This window comes from Aquarana catesbeiana, linkage group LG01, assembly GCF_042186555.1.
Source record: "Aquarana catesbeiana isolate 2022-GZ linkage group LG01, ASM4218655v1, whole genome shotgun sequence".
NCBI classification, from domain to species: Eukaryota; Metazoa; Chordata; class Amphibia; order Anura; family Ranidae; genus Aquarana; species Aquarana catesbeiana.
In genome coordinates, this window is record NC_133324.1 from 455696683 (window position 1) to 455719628 (window position 22946).

A 22946-nucleotide genomic window follows, 5' to 3' on the forward strand; every position below is an offset into this window, starting at 1 on the left:
ATTAATTGAATTACCACACCGAGATTTAAGTATACTGTGAGAAACGTTATCACAAATTAATATTTCTAGCATTAAATTAGATGTAGCCCAGAAATTTAAAAAATGTAAATGTGTAAATATAGTACTGTACTTTTAGTGCGGGAGACTGACATTTCTTCAGTTGCATCCTGATTTGTGGTCTAGGCAAAAATGATGTCATACCAGTGGCGGTGCGTCCATAAGGGCACACGGGCACCGCCCCCTCTCTCCAGCCACCCCCTCTATCACCATTGCATGAATCTATTGATGGCCGCCGCTGCAACCCACTTTTCAGGTGCCCGGCCCCTTTTCTGGAACTACAGCGGCGGCGGGGGGGGGGGGGGGGGTTTGAAGCACCTGATTAGAGCCATAGGCTCTAATAGGCATCAAAAAGGTAAACAGTAGACATGTGCAATTAGTTTCGTTCCGAATTAGTTTTTTAACGAATTTCGACAAATTTGTTAATTCGGAAATATTCGAATTAGTGAAAACCCGTTTAACAAATTTTTCCGAATATTCGTAAATTTGAATAATCGAATATTTGTAAATTCGTACATTCGCAAATTCGTACATTCGTAAATTCGCACATTCGTAAATTCATACATTCGTAAATTCGTAAATTAGTAAATCTGTAAATTTGTAAATTCAGAAATCTGAAAAAATAATTAACTAATAATAACTGAACTATTACTAGCTATTAAATTATAAGTATAATTATAGATATTTCCTTTCAAATTTGGCTGTTAGTAAACGTAACAAATACAAATTTATCCGAAGTTACGAATTATCAGAAATAACGAATGCCGTATCCAAACGAATGGAACGTAATGAATTAATAATAATAAATAACAATGATAATAATAAAAACTTTTTATTATTATTATTTATTATTAATTTGTTCCGTTCCATTTGTTTAGATGCGGCATTCGTTATTTCGGATAATTTGTAACTTTGGATAAATTTGTATTTGTTACGTTCACTAACAGCCAAATTTGAAAGGAAATTACAATACCTATAATTTAATAGTTAGTTACTATTTCAGATTTTCTCATTTTCGGTTTTTCGAATTTCAAATTTTCAAATTTCCGAATTTTCTAATGTACGAATGTACGAATTTACAAATTTATGAATGTATGAATGTGCGAATGTACGAATTTACGAATGTACGAATTTACTAATTGCGATCATAACGAATGACCCGAAAAACAAAAACAAAAGAAACGAATGAAACGAAAATGAACTAATTTTTTGGCAGTGCACATGTCTAGTAGGGCCATGCTTGGTGCTCGCAGTTTACCCAGCTGTGTTAGAAAAGCAAATGAATAGTCGCTTTCCTAACACTGAACCGTCTCTCTGCTAATCAGGTGCTTGGGTCTGAAATGACAGGCGCTGTGATTGGATCAGGCGTCCAATCATAGGAGAGGACAGGAGGAGAAGAGACATTAAGGACATCGCTCATTGTTCACAGCCGTCACCCACTACCCCACTGAGACAGGGTAAGTGCCGGGCAGATAGCGGGTGGGGGGGTACAGTGGCAGAATTTGATGGCACAGTGGGAGCATTTGATGGCACAGTGGCAGTATTTGATGGGCACAGTGGCAGTGTTTGATGGGCATAGTGGCTGCGTTTTGATGGGCACAGTGGCAGCGTTTAATGGGCACAGTGGCAGCATTTAATGGGCACAGTGGCAGCGTTTGATCGCACAGTGGCTGCATTTGATGGCACAGTGGCGGTATTTGATGGGCACAGTGGCAGTGTTTGATGGGCATAGTGGCTGCGTTTGATGGGCACAGTGGCAGCGTTTAATGGGCACAGTGGCAGCATTTAATGGGCACAGTGGCAGCGTTTGATCGCACAGTGGCTGCATTTGATGGGCACAGTGGCTGCATTTGATGGGCACAGTGGCTGCATTTGATGGGCACACTGGCGGCAATTGATGGGCACACTGGCGGCAATTGATGGGCACAGTGGCTGCGTTTGTTGGCACAGCGGCAGCATTTGATGGGCACAGTGGCTGCGTTTGACAGGCACAGTGGCGGCGTTTGACAGGCACAGTGGCGGCGTTTGATGGCACAGTGGCTGCGTTTGATGGCACAGTGGCCACGTTTGATGAGCACAATGGCTATGTTTGATGGCACAGTGGCTGCAATTGATCGCACAGTGGTTGCATTTGATGGGCACAGTGGCTGCGTTTGATGGGCACACTGGTGGCAATCGATGGGCTCAGTGGTTGCATTTGTTGGCACAGTGGCTGCATTTGATGGGCACAGTGGCTGCGTTTGATGGGCACACTGGCAGCAATTGATGGGCACAGTGGCTGCGTTTGATGGCACAGTGGCTGCGTTTGATGGGCACAGTGGCTGCGTTTGATGGGCACAGTGGCTGCGTTTGACGGGCACAGTGGCTGCATTTGACGGGCACAGTGGCGGCATTTGATGGCACAGTGGCCACATTTGATGAGCACAATGGCTACGTTTGATGGGCACAGTGGCGGCAATTGATGGGCACAGTGGCAGCGTTTGATGGGCACAGTGGCAGCATTTGATGAGCACAGTGGCTGCCTTTGATGGGCACAGTGGCTGCGTTTGATGGCACAGTGGCTGCGTTTGATGGTACAGTGGCTGCATTTGATGGCACAGTGGCTGCGTTTGATAGGCACAGTGGCAGCATTTGATGGGCACAGTGGCTGCCTTTGATGAGCACAGTGGCTGCGTTTGATGGGCACAGTGGCGGCAATTGATGGGCACAGTGGCTGCGTTTGATGGGCACAGTGGCTGTGTTTGATGGTGCAGTGGCTGCGTTTGATGGCACAGTGGCTGTGTTTGATGGTGCAGTAGCTGCGTTTGATGGCACAGTGGCTGCGTTTGATGGTACAGTGGCTGCATTTGATGGCACAGTGGCTGCGTTTGATAGGCACAGTGGCAGCATTTGATGGGCACAGTGGCTGCGTTTGATGGCACAGTGGTGGCATTTGATGGGCACAGTGGCGGCGTTTGATGGCACAGTGGCTGCGTTTGATGGCACAGAGGCTGCGTTTGATGGGCACAGTGGCAGCAATTGATGGGCACAGTGGCAGCGATTGATGGTACAGTGGCTGCATTTGGTGGCACAGTGGCTGCGTTTGATGGCACAGTGGCTGTGTTTGATGGGCACAGTGGCTGCGTTTGATGGACACAGTGGCTGCGTTTGATGGCACAGTGGCTACGTTTGGTGGGCACAGTGGCGGCAATTGATGGGCACAGTGGCAGCAATTGATGGGCACAGTGGCAGCAATTGATGGGCACAGTGGCTTCGTTTGATGGCACAGTGGCTGCATTTGATGGGCACAGTGGCTCCGTTTGATGGCACAGTGGCTGCGTTTGATGGTACAGTGGCCAATTTTGACTGCACAGTGGCTGCATTTGATGGACACAGTGGCTGCGTTTGATGGCACAGTGGCTGCGTTTGATGGCACAGTGGCTGCATTTGATGGCGCAGTGGCTGCGTTTGATGGGACAGTGGCTGCGTTTGATGGGACAGTGGTTGCGTTTGATGGGAACAGTGGCAGCATTTGATGGGCACAGTGGCTGCGTTTGATGGGCACAGTGGTGGCGTTTGATGGGCACAGTGGCGGCTTTTGATGGCACAGTGGCTGTGTTTGATGGCACAGTGGCCGCGTTTGATGAGCACAGTGGCTACGTTTGATGGGCACAGTGGCGGAAATTGATAGGCACAGTGGCTGCATTTGATGGCACAATGGCAGCGTTTGATGGGCACAGTGACAGCATTTGATGGGCACAGTGGCTGCCTTTAATGGGCACAGTGGCGGCGTTTGATGGGCACAGTGGCGGTGTTTGATGGCACAGTGGCTGAGTTTGATGGCACAGTGGCTGCGTTTGATGGGCACAGTGGCTGTAATTGATGGCACAGTGGCTGTATTTGATGGGCACAGTGGCTGCGTTTGATGAGCACAGTGGTGGTAATTGATGGGCGCAGTGGCTGTGTTTGATGGCACAGTGGCTGTGTTTGACTGCACAGTGGCTGCGTTTGATGGGCACAGTGGCTGCGTTTGATGGCGCAGTGGCTGCGTTTCATGGTACAGTGGCTGCGTTTGATGGCACAGGCTGCAATTGATGGGGTTTTTTTTTTTAGAATTTTTAAGTTTGTTTACACCCCCCCAAAAAAATTTGAGCACGAGCCGCCACTGTGTCATATATCCCAGGAGTCTTCATGGACATTTTTTTTCTTTCATCTGGCTTTCCCAGCTAAGCACAGCTAAACACTACGTGAATCATCTGACCACGGCTGGAAATGCTGGTTGGGGGTTGTTTCCAAAAGTGATTTCTCAACAAAATAAAGTATGGAGACATGGATGGATAGATTTGTGAGTTTGTTGAAAATTAAAATTGAATGAAATAACATTTTCAGTTTGTGGTGTTCAGATGCATTTGAGTTCTGCTTTAAATTCTAAGTGCCGGTTCACACTAGGACGACTTGTCAGGCGACTTAGCTGCCTGACAAGTCGCGTCCCGTTCTGTACAATGGAACCGTTCTAATCGGAGCAACGCAAGTCGCTCCGACTTAGAAAAAGGTTCCTGTACGACTTTGGGGGAGACTTGAGGCGACTTGCATTGACTTCTATATAGAAGTCGTTTTGCAAGTCGCCGCTGCATGTTCATGTCGTCTGAGGCAGTCGTGCTGCAAGTCGTGCTGCCTCAGTGTGAACCCACTCTAACTGAAGTCTTGCACCTTTTTATCACTTTAAGACCTGTTCCTCCAACTTATTACTTGTAACTGACTTTTGTTTGGAAACAACTTAAATTCTTTTTCTTTCAATGAACATGTTGCTTTCTGCTCGTAATTTAGTGCTGACTGAGCTAAGTATTAGCCACACCCCTCATCACAAATGTCCTCACACAGACATTTAGGCCCCATTCACACTAGCGCGTTTTTTGATGCATTTTGCATTTTGCAGAAATGCACGGGAATTTTTTAACATGGGTTCCTATGGAACATGTTCACATCAATGCTTTTTTGTATCTCTGCGTTTTTGGAAAGGGTCGGGGACTTTTTTTCATGCAAAAAGCAGCGTTTTGCATGTAATGGTTTTCAATGGACAAGCATCAAAAACGCAAGTGCACCGTTTTTGCAGCGTTTTTGATGCCTTTTTTGGTGCGTTTTTGGTGCGTTTTTGCCGTTTTTTTTTTTTTTATTTTATTTTTTTTGTAATTTTTTTTTAAGACTGTAAAAAAAAATAAAAAAAAAACAAAAAAAAAAAACGCAAAACGCAAATCGCGGCAAAAACGCGGCAAAAACGCCGCAAAAACGCGGCAAAAACGCGGCTCAAAAACGCGGCAAGCATGAAAAAAAAACCTCCAAAAACGCTCAAAAGCAACATGCATAGGTGTGAATCGAGCCTTACCGTACAAGAAGAAGGTGTGCCTGATAGTAAAGTACTGATTAGACTTGGGCAGAATGATTCATTTTAGTGAGTCGAATCATTTGGATCAGTTCAGTGAAACGATTCGAATCACTGAATCCACTCACGATTCATTTCTTCAAAGCTAGGATTAAGGATCATAACTGCAGTCCTGTGATACACTCAGTCATTCATAGATTCAAGAATCATGCTGCTGGCTCATATATGCACAGCACATTTTAAAATACAGAATGATTGTGTGCTCTCTGTGATTTAGGCTGGGTTCACACAGTGCTGCGTTCAGTGCGCTGTGCGACATCTGTGCAAATCGCATGCCATGTCTGTGCTATGAAAATTCAGCCACACAGATTTGTATGGCTGAATTTGCCTCACATTTGGATGAAAGTCGCGCAGGATCCTTTTTTTTGGTCCACACCAGAATCGAATCGCATGGGTGTTCATACACCCATGCAATTCGATTCCTGTCCGAATTGACAGTTTGCACTGCGATATGCGAACCGATCTGGGGGTGTCATTAACTTTGTGTTGGCACTTCCAGCAGTTCACAATCGCATAGGGTAGTGTGTGAACTACCTGCGTGTCAGGTGCGAACTGCATGGTTTCCCGCATGATCGCACCAATGTGAACTGAGCCTCATTTAAAGACTTCTCACAGCAGCTCATGAATCTAATGTGACCTGGTGAGTAACTCATAGATTCAGGAGTTATACTGCTCTCCTGGCTCACACATAACTCATGAACCTAATGTGCTCAGATGAGTCACTCATGAGTCATACTGCTCTACTAAGGCTTCATGCACACGAGACGCCGGTGCAAACTCTGCTGAACACATGTTTTTAAAAGCTGAAACCGGCGTTTAGAAACGCCCGTTTTGCCACATTTGCATGCCGTGTTTAGGGGCATTTTACTGCGTTTGCGTCTAGAAGCGTCTGCAGAGCAGAGAATGACATTTTGCGACCCAACTTTGGGGCCCTGTATCTCGGGGCCCCTTGGTGCTAGCAGCCCCAAATTTGGTGTGCAAACACAGTAGAACTAGCACTACAACAATTTGGGTTCCTAGCACCAAGTGGCCCTAAGATATAGGCCCCCAAAGTCAGGTCACAAAATGTCATTCTCTGCTGCAGAAGTGCTTAACATTTTGTGACCCGAATTTAGGGCCCCCGTATCTCGGGGCCACTTGGTGCTAGGAACCAAAATTTATGTTGTAGTGCTAGTTCTACTGTGTTTGCACACCAAACTTGGGGCTCCTAGCACCAAAGGGCCCCAAGATATGGGGCCCCAAAGTCGGGTCACGAAATGTCATTCTCTGCTGCAGTTTACCATCATATTCCTGTGTTTTCTGGTCCAAAAAATAGGATTCCTTTAAAAACACTTATGGGGCGTACACACGGTCGGACTTTTCGGCTACAAAAGTCTGACAGCCCGTCCGACAAACTTTCAACGGACTTTTGGCGGACTTGCGGCGGACTTTCTAATGAACGGACTTGCCTACATACGATCACACAAAAGTCTGACGGATTCGTACGTGATGACGTACACCAGACTAAAATAAGGAAGTTGATAGACAGTAGCCAATAGCTGCCCTAGAGTGGGTTTTTGTCCGTCGGACTAGCATACAGACAAGCGGATTTCTGGGTCTGGCGGAGTTACGACGTAAAGATTTGAAGCATGTTCCAAGTCTAAAGTCCGTCAGATTTGCGACTGGAAAAGTCCGCTGAAAGTCCGGGGAAGCCCACACACGATCGGATTGTCTGCTGGATTTGGTCCATCGGTGTCCGTCGGACTTTTGTAGCCGAAAAGTCAGACTGTGTGTATGCCCTATTATAAACACAAAAGCGGCTAAACGCGGTACCGGCGTTTAGCCCCGTTTGGCATCTGAAACGTGGAAAACTTTTGCGTCTGAACTCATTTTTTTGCTTCTGGAAAAACGAGGTTAAACACAACTGCCTAAAAACGAAACTATGTGCATGGACACATAGGATAACATTGAATGAGTTCAGGGGCAGTAGAAAAAAGTGTCCAACTGCCTCTGAATGCACATTTAACAGCATCTCGTGTGCATGAGGCTTAACTCTCACAACTCATGAACCTAATGTGCTCAGATGAGTCACTCATGAGTTATACTGCTCTACTAACTCTCACAAACTCATGAACCTAATGTGCTCAGATGAGTCACTCATACATTCAGGAGCCATGGTGCTGGCTCACACAGCTCATGTCTTCCTGAGTGAGACATTCACAGACTGGAGTTGACTTGACTAGCTGCTGCCTGCTTCACACACAGACATCATACAAAAGAGAACCTCGTGTGCTCTGTGATTTATTCAGATCAGAAACTTGATGGCTCACACAATCATGTTATAGCCAATTTTACAAATCATGAGCTGAGGCTGCTGTTTTTTCAGCTCCCTATACATCCTGAAAGGGGAGGATCTTTGATAATGAATTGAATCAGATTCACTTTCATGATTTGATACATTCAAACTCTGTAGTGAGTTCATACTTGCCAACTGTCCCGAATTTCTCGGGACATTCCCGGGATTTAAATAAATCCATAAATAAATACATTTTTGTCACCATGAGCTTCATTTAAAGTCCCACCATTTTTGATACACTTTGTTGCTTCGGCCGCTTTAGTGTATATTTCGCTACACATTCCCAGGATTTAGACCCTTTTCCCGATCTAATCGTTTTACAGGAGATGTCCCGAGAAATTTGACAAAATGACATTTGGATTGAGTCACTGTCTGAAAACGCTGCTGGGATTAGTTATAGCTATCTCACCACAACTGAATTAATTAGGCCACTTTCACATGGGCGCTTTCCGTTTTGATCAGCAGGGGACCTGTTCGCTGAACCCCTGCTGATCAGAGCAGAGCGGGTGGATAACAGAACAGAACGGACTCTATCAGTGTCCGCTCTGCATAAACTGAGCGGACATGGACAGAGTCTGCTCTGTTCTATGGGCAGCCAGCTGTTTGTTTACACCCGATTGTCCTCTGGTCCGATCCACCTGCACAGAGGAGAAAGGATCCCCTTCTATTTGTTTTTAATAGATCGGATTGGATGTAGGCAGGTGTAAACAGACACAAGTTCATTTACACATACTGGTCCATAGAGGTGAATGGACCGTCTGATCAGGTCCACCTGAAAAACTGACAGACGGACCTGATCGAACGATCGTGTGAAAGGGGCCTTAAAGTGATCACACTTGCAATGCTTATATTGGGGAGGCAGAACAGTGCCTTTTAGACTACACAATCGTATTTAGAGGCCTGGCACAACTTCTGTAACAGGAAAGTGAAGATAAATCTATGAAAATGAAGGTCTGATTGAAGACATATCAACTTCTGTTTATTTGGGCTTTAATCCCCATCTCAGAAGTCATTTTCTGAACATTAATAACAGTTTTTTTTTCATATAAATACATTTTTTTATTTTTACAATTTTTTAGGCACCTGCTGGGGAACTTTGGTGAGATGTCAGGGGTCTAAACAGACCGCTGATGTTTCACCTTTGAGACAGAAAGGAGACTGAAAACACAGTCCTCAATCTCCATCTCTGCAGCCTCAGCTGCACAGAATGAATGGACAAGAACAGCTCTGTAGAGGGCTTACCATTTATTCGTAGACTGAAGCATAGTAAACGGTGTTTACTATGCCTCCATTATGAATGAACAGAGTCAGTGATCGGTACGGACCACTGACTCTATTCATTAAGACAAGGAAGAACATGTCATTTGTTGGCCCCTTCCCCGCTCTCCATCCTGACAGGGGAGGCCGGGGGAGTACACAGGGGCCTGTGGGCAGCAGGAGGTGGAGAGGAGGAGCGCAATGTAGAGATACCAATCCCCTCCTGTAGCCTTTGGAAAATGGAGGGGATTGGTTTCTTTATATGCCACCCCCACCTGCCCTTCTCTATATGTCGCAACTGCAACCCCTGTACATACGCCTCAATCACATCAAACCTGGAAAAAATCCTCTCCACTCCCCTAATCCTCTCCAGCACAAATCCTCTTAACCCCCCAAAATCCCCCTTCCAGGCACAAATCCCCCCCCCCCCCCCAATCGTCCAGAGTGGGCGCCCGGGGGACTTACCCTGCATCTCTTACAAGGTGCCAGGGGTCCCACACACTGTGATTGCCCCCTCTGTGACAGGTGGAACCTCTTTGATTGGGGGGTGAGAGGATATGTGCTGGGGCGTGCTTTGTGAGAGGAGAAGACTTGTGGTAGAAGATATGGTGGGGGGGATTTCAGATCAGACCCTACCCCCAGCACAAGTTCTCTCCCCTCCAAAAGCCATCACTTCTTCAGGTGCATATGCTTATTACCCTCCCCCAACTTATTTTGTCTCCCTCCTATGTAAACATCAATAAACACAGACCTCAGAGGAGCCTGCTTCAGTGAGTTCTGTGAGGTGTGCCCTGTGCAGGCAGTTGGCAGAGAGGGAGATGCAGGGCAGGTGTCTCAGGTGCCCACACTGGCACGCCCCTTTAGGCAAGTAACCGGAGCTCAGTACCTGAACTTGTTTGGTACTGGGCTCTGTGATTTAGCACAGAGCCCATAAGCCGGCCTATGCTGGGGGAAGGGCAGGGCCCCCTCATGGTGGCGGAACTCCAGGACCCAGTTGCAAGTGCAATCTTTGCAACCCTGTACAGTAGTTATGCAACTGCTGAACATCCTTCAACTTTATGTGGTTTAGTATTGTCACAGCAATAGAACCTACTTCACATCCGTTCTTGAAGTAAAAGAATGCTGGCACTCCTTTGATCTTGAATCGCTTTGTATATTCCTGTAGAAAAATCAGAGAAATGATCAACATCATTTTCTCAGCTACATTAAGCCATCTGAGTTTATGCGTTGCTACTTACATCATCTTTACCAACTTCAATTTTAATGAACAGTACATCGGGCATTTCTTCACTTATTGCCTGAAAAATTGAGGAAAAAAAATCAGATTACACATGAGCATATATCATTTTGTAGTGTTTGATGAGTGCTAATACATATCCGGTTTCTCCGATATATGGGCCAGTCAAAACCTGCTAGACTTTTAGAGGGGCTCACATTTATGAGCTGCAGTAATGTATGTTATTGTAATGTGCATTATCGCAATGCATGATATTGTAGACACAAAAGTGCATTGTAATGACATTCATTGGCATCTACAGTAAATGCACTGTTACAGCATCTGCACTGCACTAAAACATATATTGCAATGTGCTCCCTCTAGAAAAAGAATTGGGTATAATTTTTGCTGTTATGTGGTGCATTGGCAGCCTAATTAATGAAGAATTCCAGGTATGGATATTTTATACATAGTTACATTGGTCCAGTGTAACCATGTACAGAATATACCATACCTGGCTGATGCCCCTGGAAACTGGGGATGTCACCGCCCCGCCTCTCCGACTCATCCAATCAGAGGATGCTTTGCATTTATTGAGAAATGTGAAGCAGTCTCTGAATAGTGCCAGTGCTGAGCAGTTGACCTTCTGTGTCCTCAATGCAGCAGGCCAGCCACTCTCACAAGACCCGGTAGCAAATGACGTTTATTGGAGTGGCGGCATCCACTTCAGTGATTTCCAGTGGCATCAGCCCAGTATAGTATAGTATATACTGTACATAGTTAAATAGGTGAGTAGCTTCCTCTTCTCGGGTCCCTCTTCAGTGCTTCTGGCCCCTCCCTCCTATTGAGTGCCCCCACAGCAAGTTGCTTGCTATGGCAGTACCTGAGCTGAGCCACAGCTCCCTGTGTCCATTCAGACACAGAGCTGCTGCCTGGCTCCACCCCCTTTTTCTCCTCATTGGCTGACTGACTTTGATTGGCAGCAGCGGGAGCCAATGGCGCCACGCTGCTGTCTCAGTCAATGAGGAGGGTAGCATAGACACTCCTGCAACATTGCTGGATCTAGATGGGGCTCAGGTAAGTATTAGAGGGGCTGGGGGGGGGGGCTGCTGCACACAGAAGGCTTTTTATCTTAAGAATGCATTAAGATTAAAAACCTTCTGACTTTACAACACTTTAACATTTGACATACTATACACTATATTGTCAAAAGTATTGTGACACCTGCCTTTACAGGCACATGAACTTTAATGACATCCCAGTCTTAGTCTGTAGGGTTCAATATTGAGTTGGCTCACCCTTTGCAGCTATAACAGCTTCAACTCTTCAGGGAAGCCTGTCTACAAGGTTTAGGAGTGTGTCTATGGGAATGTTTGACCATTCTTCCAGAAGCGCATTTGTGAGGTCAGGCACTGGTGATGGACAAGAAGGCCTGGCTCGCAATTTCCACTCTAATTTATCCCAAAGGTGTTCTATCGGTCAGGACACAGGCACAGGACCCTTTCCAAATGTGGACTGCGGCCGCCCCGGAGCTGTGTGAACCAACTCCATTGAGAGCCTGGCACACTCTCCTGTAGTACGGTACTGCACACTTGAAAATGTACCCTATATTGTCAAAAGTATTGGGACGCCTGCCTTTACATGCACATGAACTTTAATGGCATCCCAGTTTTAGCTTTCACATTGATATGTTTGAGATAAAAACAAAAAGCTCAGAAACAAACAAAAAACAATGTACAAGAGCTCCTAAATGGGTCATAGGCATTAAATCTGATCGTTCAGTTTATATAAAATCTCATTTAGGGTCACAGTACATGTTGCAATCTGACCGTACAATCCTTGTACAGTCAACTTTAGATTTACCAAAACTATTTACTATGAGGACCTAGCTAAATTATCCAACCAATCTGTGTCCAGTCAGGCAGACCCTTGCACTACATAGTTGGCGGTCGAGCTAAAGGAATTAGTACAATCATATTGTTATCACATTTTGTTTATATTTCCACCGTTGGCTCATAACTCCACTGTTGGTAGCAGCTAATAAGTTATATTAGACATAATCTTTGTGTGCGCTTTTAAAGATTTGAGAATTTAGGGTTCACTTACCTCCAAACAAGCAGGTACAGGTCTGCAAGGACCACAATTTTGAGATGAGAAAGTAACAACCACAAGTTTTCTTCCAGATTTTGATAGTATTTCATCTAGTTCACACTATGCAATTAAACAGAGAAATATAAAATAACTAAAACAGCCTGGTATGTGAGTGTACTGTTACTCTTAAACCATTGGTTTCTTTGCATAAAGAAATTATTTGTATGTATATATTCCCATGCTTTAAGTAGCTTGACATAATTCACATCATCCTGTATTTTTGTGCGGTATTAAAAAAAAAAAAAAAAAGCTGAGCCAGCTGCTGGTCAGGAATCTGGGCAGATCCTGACATTTTTGTCAGGATCCTTGCAGAGCCTCGACCGGACCTTGTGACATCAGCCAACATTGGGCTTTAGTCTGCTGTCAGTTGAATCTGGGTCACAGGAGTGGAGAGCTAAGTGCACTCCCACTGGAGAAGTAGGGCCACACTTGTCCTTTAATAAATGAAGAACGTGATTTGGCTGGCTCGCTTGCATTGCTGTTGTGGTTCCACTGGTACCTGTGGTTCTACAAGCATGTGCTTTGTTCTCACTTCCTTGCATTACAGTGCTAACAGCTATGAACATTGTCTGCCTCACCTGCTGACTCATATACTTTGCTTCTTAGCCTGTAGGCAGGTGCAGTCCACTGTCTGCACTGCAGGTGGCGCTCAACTGCAGCAGCAATGCAGAGGGAGAGGAAGTCATGGGGAACAGGGTTCCTCTATGGTTTTCTGAGTCTCTGAGGTAGTGATCCAATTAGATGCTGGCCGCCATGTGACTCTGGTGGCCATCTTAGGTGTGTCAGAGTCTATTTAAGACCATTGGCCCTGGGTTTAGCACGCTTTTTGCAAATGGACAAAGGGAAAGGTACCCCGTCTGTTAGGGATAGTACTAACATTAGGGAAAGGTTCCTGACGATGAGGGAAAGCTAATGGCCCGTACACACGATCCGAAAATCTGATGGAAAAATACCGCTTTCAATACGATCGTACGATAATCGGATCGTTAGTACAGAGCTTTCAAGAGCCGATCACGACAGTTCATCCAAAATGAATCGATCAGACTAGCACAAAAATTTTCCTCGTACATTACCAGATCGTACAATCTTCGATTAGTCAGTACAGTTATCGTCTGAAAATACAATGTAAATACACTACAACACATTACATCACTTCTGATTTTTTTTTGTCATACAAGAATTTTCATGACTTTAGTAACCTATTCAATTTCTACTTGCGACTAGTAAGCGAAAAAAATCAGGCGATCTGTCGTCCGATTTTCGGATCGTGTGTATGGGGTATTATAACGCATACACACGAATGCACATTGATCAGACATTCCGACAACAAAATCCATGGATTTTTTCTGACGGATTTTGGCTCAAACTTGTCTTGCATGCACACGGTCACACAAATCTTGTCAGAAATTCCGAATGTCAAGAACGCGTTGACATACAACACATACGACGAGCCAAGAAAAATGAAGTTCAATAGCCAGTGCGGCTCTTCTGCTTGATTCCGAGCATGTGTGGAACTTTGTGCGTCGGAATTGTGTACACGCGATTTTGTTGTCGGAAAATTTGAGATCTAGCTCTCAAATTTTGTGTGACGGTAAATGTCCGATGGAGCCTACACACGGTTGGAATTTCCGACAAAGAGCTCCCATCGAACATTTTCCATTGGAAAATCCGACCGTGTGTACAGGGCATTAGGGTCACATTTCTCTGGATATTTTCCTGACTGGGCACAAGATGGCCATGCCACATTCTATCCTGTCTCAACAGATGCTGTCGGTTCGCCTGGAACCTGCTTCTTCATGTCATTGGAAACTGAGTATGCCCAGCTGGGTAGCTGTCCCACCGTGTCTATTGTGAACTGTTACTGCATTATTTCAATACAAGTTTATTATTGCTCCCTACTGTGTGAATTATTACCGCTGCACCACGTTGCTAGCCACTCCCTGAATAGCCTCCTAATGTCTCTAATGCCCCGTACACACGGTCGGACTTTGTTCGGACATTCCGACAACAAAATCCTAGGATTTTTTCCGACGGATGTTGGCTCAAACTTGTCTTGCATACACACGGTCACACAAAGTTGTCGGAAAATCCGATCGTTCTGAACGCGGTAACGTAAAACACGTACGTCGGGACTATAAACGGGGCATTGGCCAATAGCTTTCATCTCTTTATTTATTCTGAGCATGCCTGGCACTTTGTCCGTCGGATTTGTGTACACACGATCGGAATTTCCGACAACGGATTTTGTTGTCGGAAAATTTTATCTCCTGCTCTCCAACTTTGTGTGTCGGAAAATCCGATGGAAAATGTCCGATGGAGCCCACACACGGTCGGAATTTCCGACAACACGCTCCGATCGGACATTTTCCATCGGAAAATCCGACCGTGTGTACGGAGCATTAGTATTTAAGTTGCCCAGATTGCCTGAGCAACATTTTCTTTTGTCCTGAGCTCCCTCTTGCTACTCCTTGTCCTGCTTGTTGTTTACTTAGATTGATCTTCTGTGTATCAGCTCCAGCTTTGCCTTATAGATTCTCTCATCTGCTGCCTGCGCTGCCCTGCTCTTTGGCCTGTTTTCTGCATCTTCTCTTAGTCTTTGCCTGCCTGTACTTCTGCTTGCATGTCCTCTGACTTGCACAGCATGTCTTTATCTACAGCAGGCTGAACCTAGAGGTCACAACCTACCATAAGCATGACTCTGCACTCCCCAGGAATCCCACCGCACCTAATCACACAAGTTCTTACATCTATGGATTCTTGATGGTAAGACTCAATAACAACCTGAGAATGACTACTTTAGAAAAACAGTTCACAACCACTTGAAATATACTCATAGAGAGCATTCCACATAGTAAAGCCCAGGGTAGATCCATACCTCCCAACTTTCTGAAATGGGAAAGAGGGACACCTATTAGCAAAAGTATGTAGGCATAGGACACACCCCCTGCCACTCCCCCCTTAAAGGAGAATTGTATAAATAAAAAATGATTGGTTAAACCCACAAGTGCTTTTTACCACTACTATTCCTTTATATTGGCTTTTGGTATTTACAAATGCAGCAATTTAGAAATTGGATGAAAGGTTTAGCACTGGGAAACACGTTTTGAAAGATAAATAGTGCATTTATATACACCTATATAGATCAGACCAAAATGAGGGACAAATGAGGAGGAATCAGGGACAGAGGGACATTGCTCCAAATCAGGGACAGTCCCTCCAAATCAGGGACAGTTGGGAGCTATGGTAGATCTGGTAATAAAGAGGAACAGCTAGAGGGGCCCAAAGTCTTGCAGGAAGGGCAATATTCTGGTAGTAATCGTGGAAGGGCTTCTCACAGTATCTGGATCTTTTGGAGAAGATGAATGTTATTAAACTCTAGCCCTGCTGCCTGCACCCCAGTTCTGATAGTGAAGAGAGTGCAGATCACTTGTCTAGCTAGCTTTGACTCATCCTTTGCCTGTGCTGCTGAAAGAGGGAAGCAGAGAAACGTATCTTTCATAGGTGTGTCCGTGAACCCAGGTGTTATGGAAAAAGTAGTTAAATCGGCCTGTGTATGCATGGTGAATAAATAAAGTACCCAGTTACAGTTTCCTTTTGTGGCACATATGCAGCTAAAGGTTCTCAATAGAAAAGGGAACAATCAGTCACACGTGATAATAAGCAATTTCATTGTTGCTAGGCTATACTTTGGTTATTATAAGTGATGTGTGGGCTATTCGTGGCCGCTGTAGGTAAGGTTATTTCAAGAGATTCAACCACTGTTTATGGTGCAGAATTTACCAAGGCATAGACATGAACATGGAATATGCACAATAAGGTGCGTTGGCATGGACCATAGGGTGAGTACATGGATTGAAAACTGGCTACAAGGGCGAGTTCAGAGGGTGGTGATAAATGGGGAGTACTCAGAATGGTCAGGGGTGGGTAGTGGGGTTCCCCAGGGTTCTGTGCTGGGACCAATCCTTTTTAATTTGTTCATAAACGACCTGGAGGATGGGATAAACAGTTCAATCTCTGTATTTGCAGACGATACTAAGCTAAGCAGGGCAATAACTTCTCCGCAGGATGTGGAAATCTTGCAAAAAGACCTGAACAAATTAATGGGGTGGGCGACTACATGGCAAATGAGGTTCAATGTAGAAAAATGTAAAATAATGCATTTGGGTGGCAAAAATATGAATGCAATCTATACACTGGGGGGAGAACCTCTGGGGGAATCTAGGATGGAAAAGGACCTGGGGGTCCTAGTGGATGATAGGCTCAGCAATGGCATGCAATGCCAAGCTGCTGCTAATAAAGCAAACAGAATATTGGCATGCATTAAAAGGGGGATCAACTGCAGAGATAAAACGATAATTCTCCCACTCTACAAGACTCTGGTCCGGCCGCACCTGGAGTATGCTGTCCAGTTCTGGGCACCAGTCCTCAGGAGGGACGTACTGGAAATGGAGCGAGTACAAAGAAGGGCAACAAAGCTAATAAAGGGTCTGGAGGATCTTAGTTATGAGGAAAGGTTGCGAGCACTGAACTTATTCTCTCTGGAGAAGAGACGCTTGAGAGGGGATATGATTTCAATTTACAAATACTGTACTGGTGACCCCACAATAGGGATAAAACTTTTTCGCAGAAGAGAGTTTAATAAGACTCGTGGCCACTCATTACAATTAGAAGAAAAGAGGTTTAACCTTAAACTACGTAGAGGGTTCTTTACTGTAAGAGCGGCAAGCATGTGGAATTCCCTTCCACAGGCGGTGGTCTCAGCAGGGAGCATTGATAGCTTCAAGAAACTATTAGATAATCACCTGAATGACCACAACATACAGGGATATACAATGTAATACTGACACATAATCACACACATAGGTTGGACTTGATGGACTTGTGTCTTTTTTCAACCTCACCTACTATGTAACTATGTAACTATGTGCAGTGTTTCGTTATGAAAATACATCTTTTGTTAATCTTCCTTCTTATGGTCAGTAAAAGTTTAAAATATGCCTCTGACCACATCTAAGATGTGTATTTGTTTAAATTAGACAACATATATGCAAAAACAGTTTTTTTTCTGCATATACAAAAGATTTTCAGATTTTAAAGCAAAAGCTCTTTTCACACAGGCCAGTTCCGGCTTTGCTCAGCAGGGGATTTGTCAGCTGTACCCCTGCTGAGCTGTGCTGATTGGAGCGGTCGGATGACAGGTCCAAGTCAACTCCGATTATGCAGAGCGGACACGGTCACAGCCCACTCTGCTCTATGGGCAACCGGATGTAAATAGACCAGCTGTCCACTTAAACCCAACTGCCCTCTGATCCAGTCAGACAGAAGGGAATGGATCCCCTTATGTTTTTTTTGTTTGCCATACTGGATTGGACCTGGAGGTAGCCTGTATACACAAGTCCATTTACATCCAACTGCCCATAAAGAAGAATGGAGGGTCTGATCGGGTCAGGCTGAAAAATGGACAGCCGGGCCCGATCAGTCCTCTCGTGTGAAAGGGGAGAAAAGGGTACAAAAATGAATAATACATTTTAAAGTGAAGAACATAGTGACTGGCTATATTTTAGCAGGCTCTCTCTAAACTAGAAATCAAGAAATCAGCTTTCTAACTAAAAATGCGTCTTTCCCTTGGACAAGACCATTGCCTTACCCAGGTAAAACTATAGTTATGGAGATGGTGTTCCTGTTAACTTAAAGTGGTTGTAAACCCTTACATATACCCATCTCTGAAGTAACTAGCTTTAGGTTGATACATAGAGATTAAACAAATCCTCCTACTTAAGTTGTACCTGTTTATCTGCAGCCCTCTTCCCTCTACAGTTGTTCAAATTACACAGATCAAAGGCTAATTTTGAGCTCCAGCATGCAGGGATCAGGGATCTGACATCATACACTACATAGCATAGAGCAGGGAGCTAAGTGTAATCTGAGATCTGAGTGACTCTCTACACAGTCTTATAAGGAAACATGCACAGCTGAGGCTGTGAATCACCTGCTGTGTGCGGGGGGGGGGGGCACCCTCCGTGAGTCTGTGGTGTTGGCACAACCTTTCAGAAGTGATTCATGTAGAGAGAAGAGAGAGCAGACAGAAACCACACTTGGTGCTTTGGATTGAGCTAGTAAAGGCTATAGAGCGATATGCCTTGTTCCTTTTTCATTTTGGAGGTTTAATAGATGAAAAGTTCTGCAGTTTTAATTCTATTATCTGCATACTCTAGTGTCAAAACATCCTCAACATTACTTCCATGGTAGAGGCACACTGAATTTTAAAAGGTCAGAGTTGACCAAATTGATATTTCATGTAGAAGTGGCCACAGATGGGCTGAATCAGCTAGAGTCTAAAATCTATCATCTGTTAAATATGGACAGTGCTGTTACTGACCTGAAGAAAACATTAGTTGGCTGGTACATTGACCCACTGGCTTCCCATTATTGAGTTAAACTTCAACTAATATTTCTTACAGATATGCATTAGAAGTGCTATGTGAAATGATGAGACTGGGTGGAGTACCAATTATGTGACTAATGCCAAACCTATTCTATAAAGGAGGATGTGGGGTTGGGATTTAGAGACATACAAGCTCATTGATATGACACTGCTTGCACAATAAGAAAAGAATCTGAATCTGCCAAGACTGCAAGACGTACGAAGCAATGTGTCTGCTCACACTTGTTTCATCATGCCCACAAACACACAAGTAACATTCAAGTTTTTTTTTTTCTTCATAATTAGAGTAGATATAAGCTATAACTGGAAGAAATTTAGTTTTCTATGGAAAAGTGTATCATAAATGTGGAGCTACCCCGTAAGAGCTGCTGATTTTAACTGGTTCTTGCCCCAACAGTGCAGAGGCAACCAATCACACATCCAACAGTCCATTCACTTTGGCTCCATTAAACAGTCTGTGTTTTTAAGGTTTATTGCTTGTAGAACTTGTAACAGGACAGAGGTTAGTATGGTATACTCAAAAAAATGCTGACTTGTAACAGAAAGACACACTTCACTAGGTGAAACTTCTTTGAACAGTCTTTAAGACAGAAAAAAGGGGAAAGCCAGAACTGAGATCCCGTAAGACCCGTGAGAGCTGACAGTGGAACCCCAAAAGTAGAGCAGCACACAGTCACTAGGATCTTGAGCTCAGGTCAGTACTCACAATGTCCCAGGGCAGCTACACACCTTCCAGCTTTCACCAGGCACTCTTCAGTGAGTGCCCCCAACCAGATTCTTAGTGAAACTGCTTAGTCAACACCAAAGGTGATTAGGATTAGGTTCTGCTATAGCTGGGTCCTCGATGAACATTAGAAGACTCCAGCAGAACTGCCTCTAAGGGGCAGTAGCCCCGAGGCTGAGAACTTCTCCAGCAGGGCAAGAACAGGGCTGCTCCAGACCCTTGACTATTTATGCTCACCCCAGTTACCTATTGGGCACATCCCCCCCCCAGGGATTGGTTGCATCACAATAAATGTTGAAGCTGCCCATTTGACTACCCCAGCCCTCTATGTTCTGGAAGCATCCAATCAAACCTGCAGCCTGTGAGGTCTAGAACTGCCCAAAGAAATCAACAGCTGCCCCAATGATTACAGAGGAGCCAAATCTACCTAGGATGGTGCTACATAAAGAAAAATCTTCTCACCCTTATGCTGCAGCATCAGTGTGATACTGCAGCTGTCCCATATCAGCTCTAAGACTGAGTGATCACATGACTGTTGAACACTCTCGGTCTGCTCCTCCAACACTCACTTGATTGTTGGGCAGGAGAAGGGATGGGCGTAGGCTCCAGCTCTCAGCCACGCACTGAGAGGTGGGGCCAGCTGTCAATCAGGGAGCCGAGGATCGATTCAGACTGATGCGACATAGGATCCGACTTGTGAGACCCGGATGACATGTGAAATTCAGTGTTTCCTTATGAGAGCTGTCTTAACTGATACTACACAAGTCTGTCCAACTTTAGAAAAGGTTCCTGTACTACTTTGGTCTGCCTTTGATAAGACTTCAATGCCACAGAGTGTAAAAAGTCACCTCAAAGTCGTATCAAAGTTTGACTCCAAAGTTACACCGAAAGTCCCATGACTTTGGAGTCGGGCTAGTGTGAACTGAGCCTATGTCTCATTGAGACATTTGCACTTACACTAGTGTTGGCTGCATACCAATACTCTAAATCAACTTCTACGTAGAGACAATGGATGACCATGCCTGCATAAAGTGTGCCAGGATGAACATTTGTAGTCTCATTCAAGGATATGTGGAAGGTGACAATGCAGGAGTACAATTGGCAGACAGCTATCTCCCTATAAAAAGAAGTGTCCAAACAAGGACATTTGCGCAGGATCAACAGATATTTTTTAGTACCTTATGCACACTCTGCGTTTGCCCAGCTCATCTGAACTTCTTTCCCCAGGCAGAAAAAAAGCAGCATCAAAAACATGCCAAAAGCCTCGTTTTGTAGGCGCATCAAGCGTGCCAGCCATTGAAATGAATTAACGTGCAAGCGCTAAACACGCCTAGTGTAAATGTGTATTTAGACGCGTCAAGCATTTTTTTGCCAAAATACAGCTGCTCCTGAAAGGGTTGGCCTCTAAAGACCTGCAAATGCCCATGTGTGCACACAGGCTAACATAGAGGCAGAAAAAAAGAAAAAGTAAAATTCTCCTAAAAGTGGCGCTTTTAACACCCAGTGTGCATGAGGCCTTACTGAAAACTCTAATCTTAAATAGATTGAAATCTATTTAAGTTCTAAAATTACATCTTTGTTTGTTTGTCAGCATTGCTCCCTTGCTGGCCAACTAGAGGGAGCAACAGGAGAGATGATTAGACCAGCGAGGGAGTTAAGCTGTAGAAGCAGATGAGTGATTTTTTCTCCTTGCAATCCTGTTCCCAGTGTCTTGCGGCCAGCAACCGGGTCACTAGTTTTACAGTAGATGGCCCAACAGCAGTGGTTCTCAACTCTCAACTATTCCAGCTGGGTTTCCACATTGAGGGATAGTCAAGTTTTTGGGCCCTTCATCTGTGTTCATATAGACCACTAACAAGGTAATAGCTGTCATTTTTAAGTGTCTGTTCTTGGGAATTCATTTTTCTTTTAAAAAGTGCTTACAGGTTCATTTTAAAAACAAAACATGTTTTAAAAAATGGACCCCTTTACCCTTTCACTAACCTACCCTCAGAGCATGGGCATGCTTCTGGGAATGCTGACTTTCATTCATTCCTTCATTTAAAGACATATCCAGGATTGTCTCACAGGTATTTGAAAGAGCATAAATAAAACAAGTCTTTATTCAGTGAAGCTTCAGTGGGTTATAGCCTTCCTTAATGGGAATGTAAAAATAAAATAGACTTACCATTTTATCTAGCACCATCACTGCCATGGTCAAAATCTTCTTCCCAACACTCCTAGTTGAATCGTCTTAGACGAGATGCTACAGAACACTGTGATCATGCATGCCTTTTTCCTTGTGTTTGTGGGATATCCAATGACTCCAGGGCAATGGCCCAACCCTTTATGACCTAATAAAGTTCGATCAGTATGATGCTTATTTTGGGAGTGGTACATATTTATGTAAGTGTGCAGACTAATTATTGGACATACAAAGCACCATAATTTAGTTTAGTTTTTGTTGAATACTTTTGTTACAATCTACATTAAAGTTAATTAGTAATCCTTATTATATTATTTAGAAATATTTAAACATACATTTACATTTAAGGTATGTTTAGGGGCCCTTTCACAGTGCTCTGTTGAAAAAACGCACTAAAAACACATGCACTTTTTATGTGTTTTTGGTGTGTTTTTGACCTCCATCATGCACCTATGAAACATGGAAATGGGACTCAAAAAAGCACACAATAAATGTAACCGCAGTGCTTTTTTGATGCAATTTTGATTTATTTTAATGGTGAGATATGTTTTTGGTGCACTTTTTAAACACGCATAGCACTGCCCCCGCAGGAGCTGCTTGAATATTTGTGCCAGGGTCTCCCAATGATTAATCCACAGCCAGTTACATTGTATTTCACATAGACTCTTCCGCTCGTTGCCTTCAATGACCAGTCTAGGGGATGTGTTTTTTATGTTTTATTTGGAGAACTAAGGGTCGGTTCACACATGGGCAACACGACTTTAACGCGACTTTGTACCGCGACTTCAACGCGGCTTCAGCGCGACTTTGGCACGACTTCGGCAAATTACGAGGCGACTTCAAGTCGCCTCCATGACGGGCGACTTCGCTGGCGGCCCCCCCCCACCGTACCAGGCCGCATGCCCTCAACATGGGGGGGTGCTTTGGGGCATGGGGGGCGCAGTGTGCGCCCCCCCCCCCCAAAGCACCTTGTCCCCATGTTGATGAGGACAAGGGCCTCTTCCCGACAACCCTGGCCGTTGGTTGTCGGGGTCTGCGGGCGGGGGGCTTATCGGAATCTGGGAGCCCCCTTTAATAAGGGGGCCCCCAGATCCCGGCCCCCAACCCTATGTGAATGAGTATGGGGTACATGGTACCCCTACCCATTCACCTAGGGG

General features: G+C 44.7%; 1 protein-coding gene across 1 annotated transcript in view; it reads right to left on the reverse strand.

Annotated features, from left to right (window-relative positions):
• Window positions 1-21930, reverse strand: part of LOC141101750 (thioredoxin-like) — a 36986-nt gene extending 15056 nt beyond the window's left edge. Inside the window, exons 1-4 of the mRNA XM_073591052.1 lie at window positions 21772-21930; window positions 12391-12495; window positions 10307-10366; window positions 10162-10227 (exon numbers count right to left, since the gene is read on the reverse strand). Coding sequence (XP_073447153.1) covers window positions 10162-10227; window positions 10307-10366; window positions 12391-12495; window positions 21772-21798 — 258 coding nt within the window. The 5' untranslated portion in view covers window positions 21799-21930. The remainder of the gene's footprint in view (window positions 1-10161; window positions 10228-10306; window positions 10367-12390; window positions 12496-21771) is intronic.
• Between the last annotated feature and the right edge of the window lie 1016 nt (window positions 21931-22946).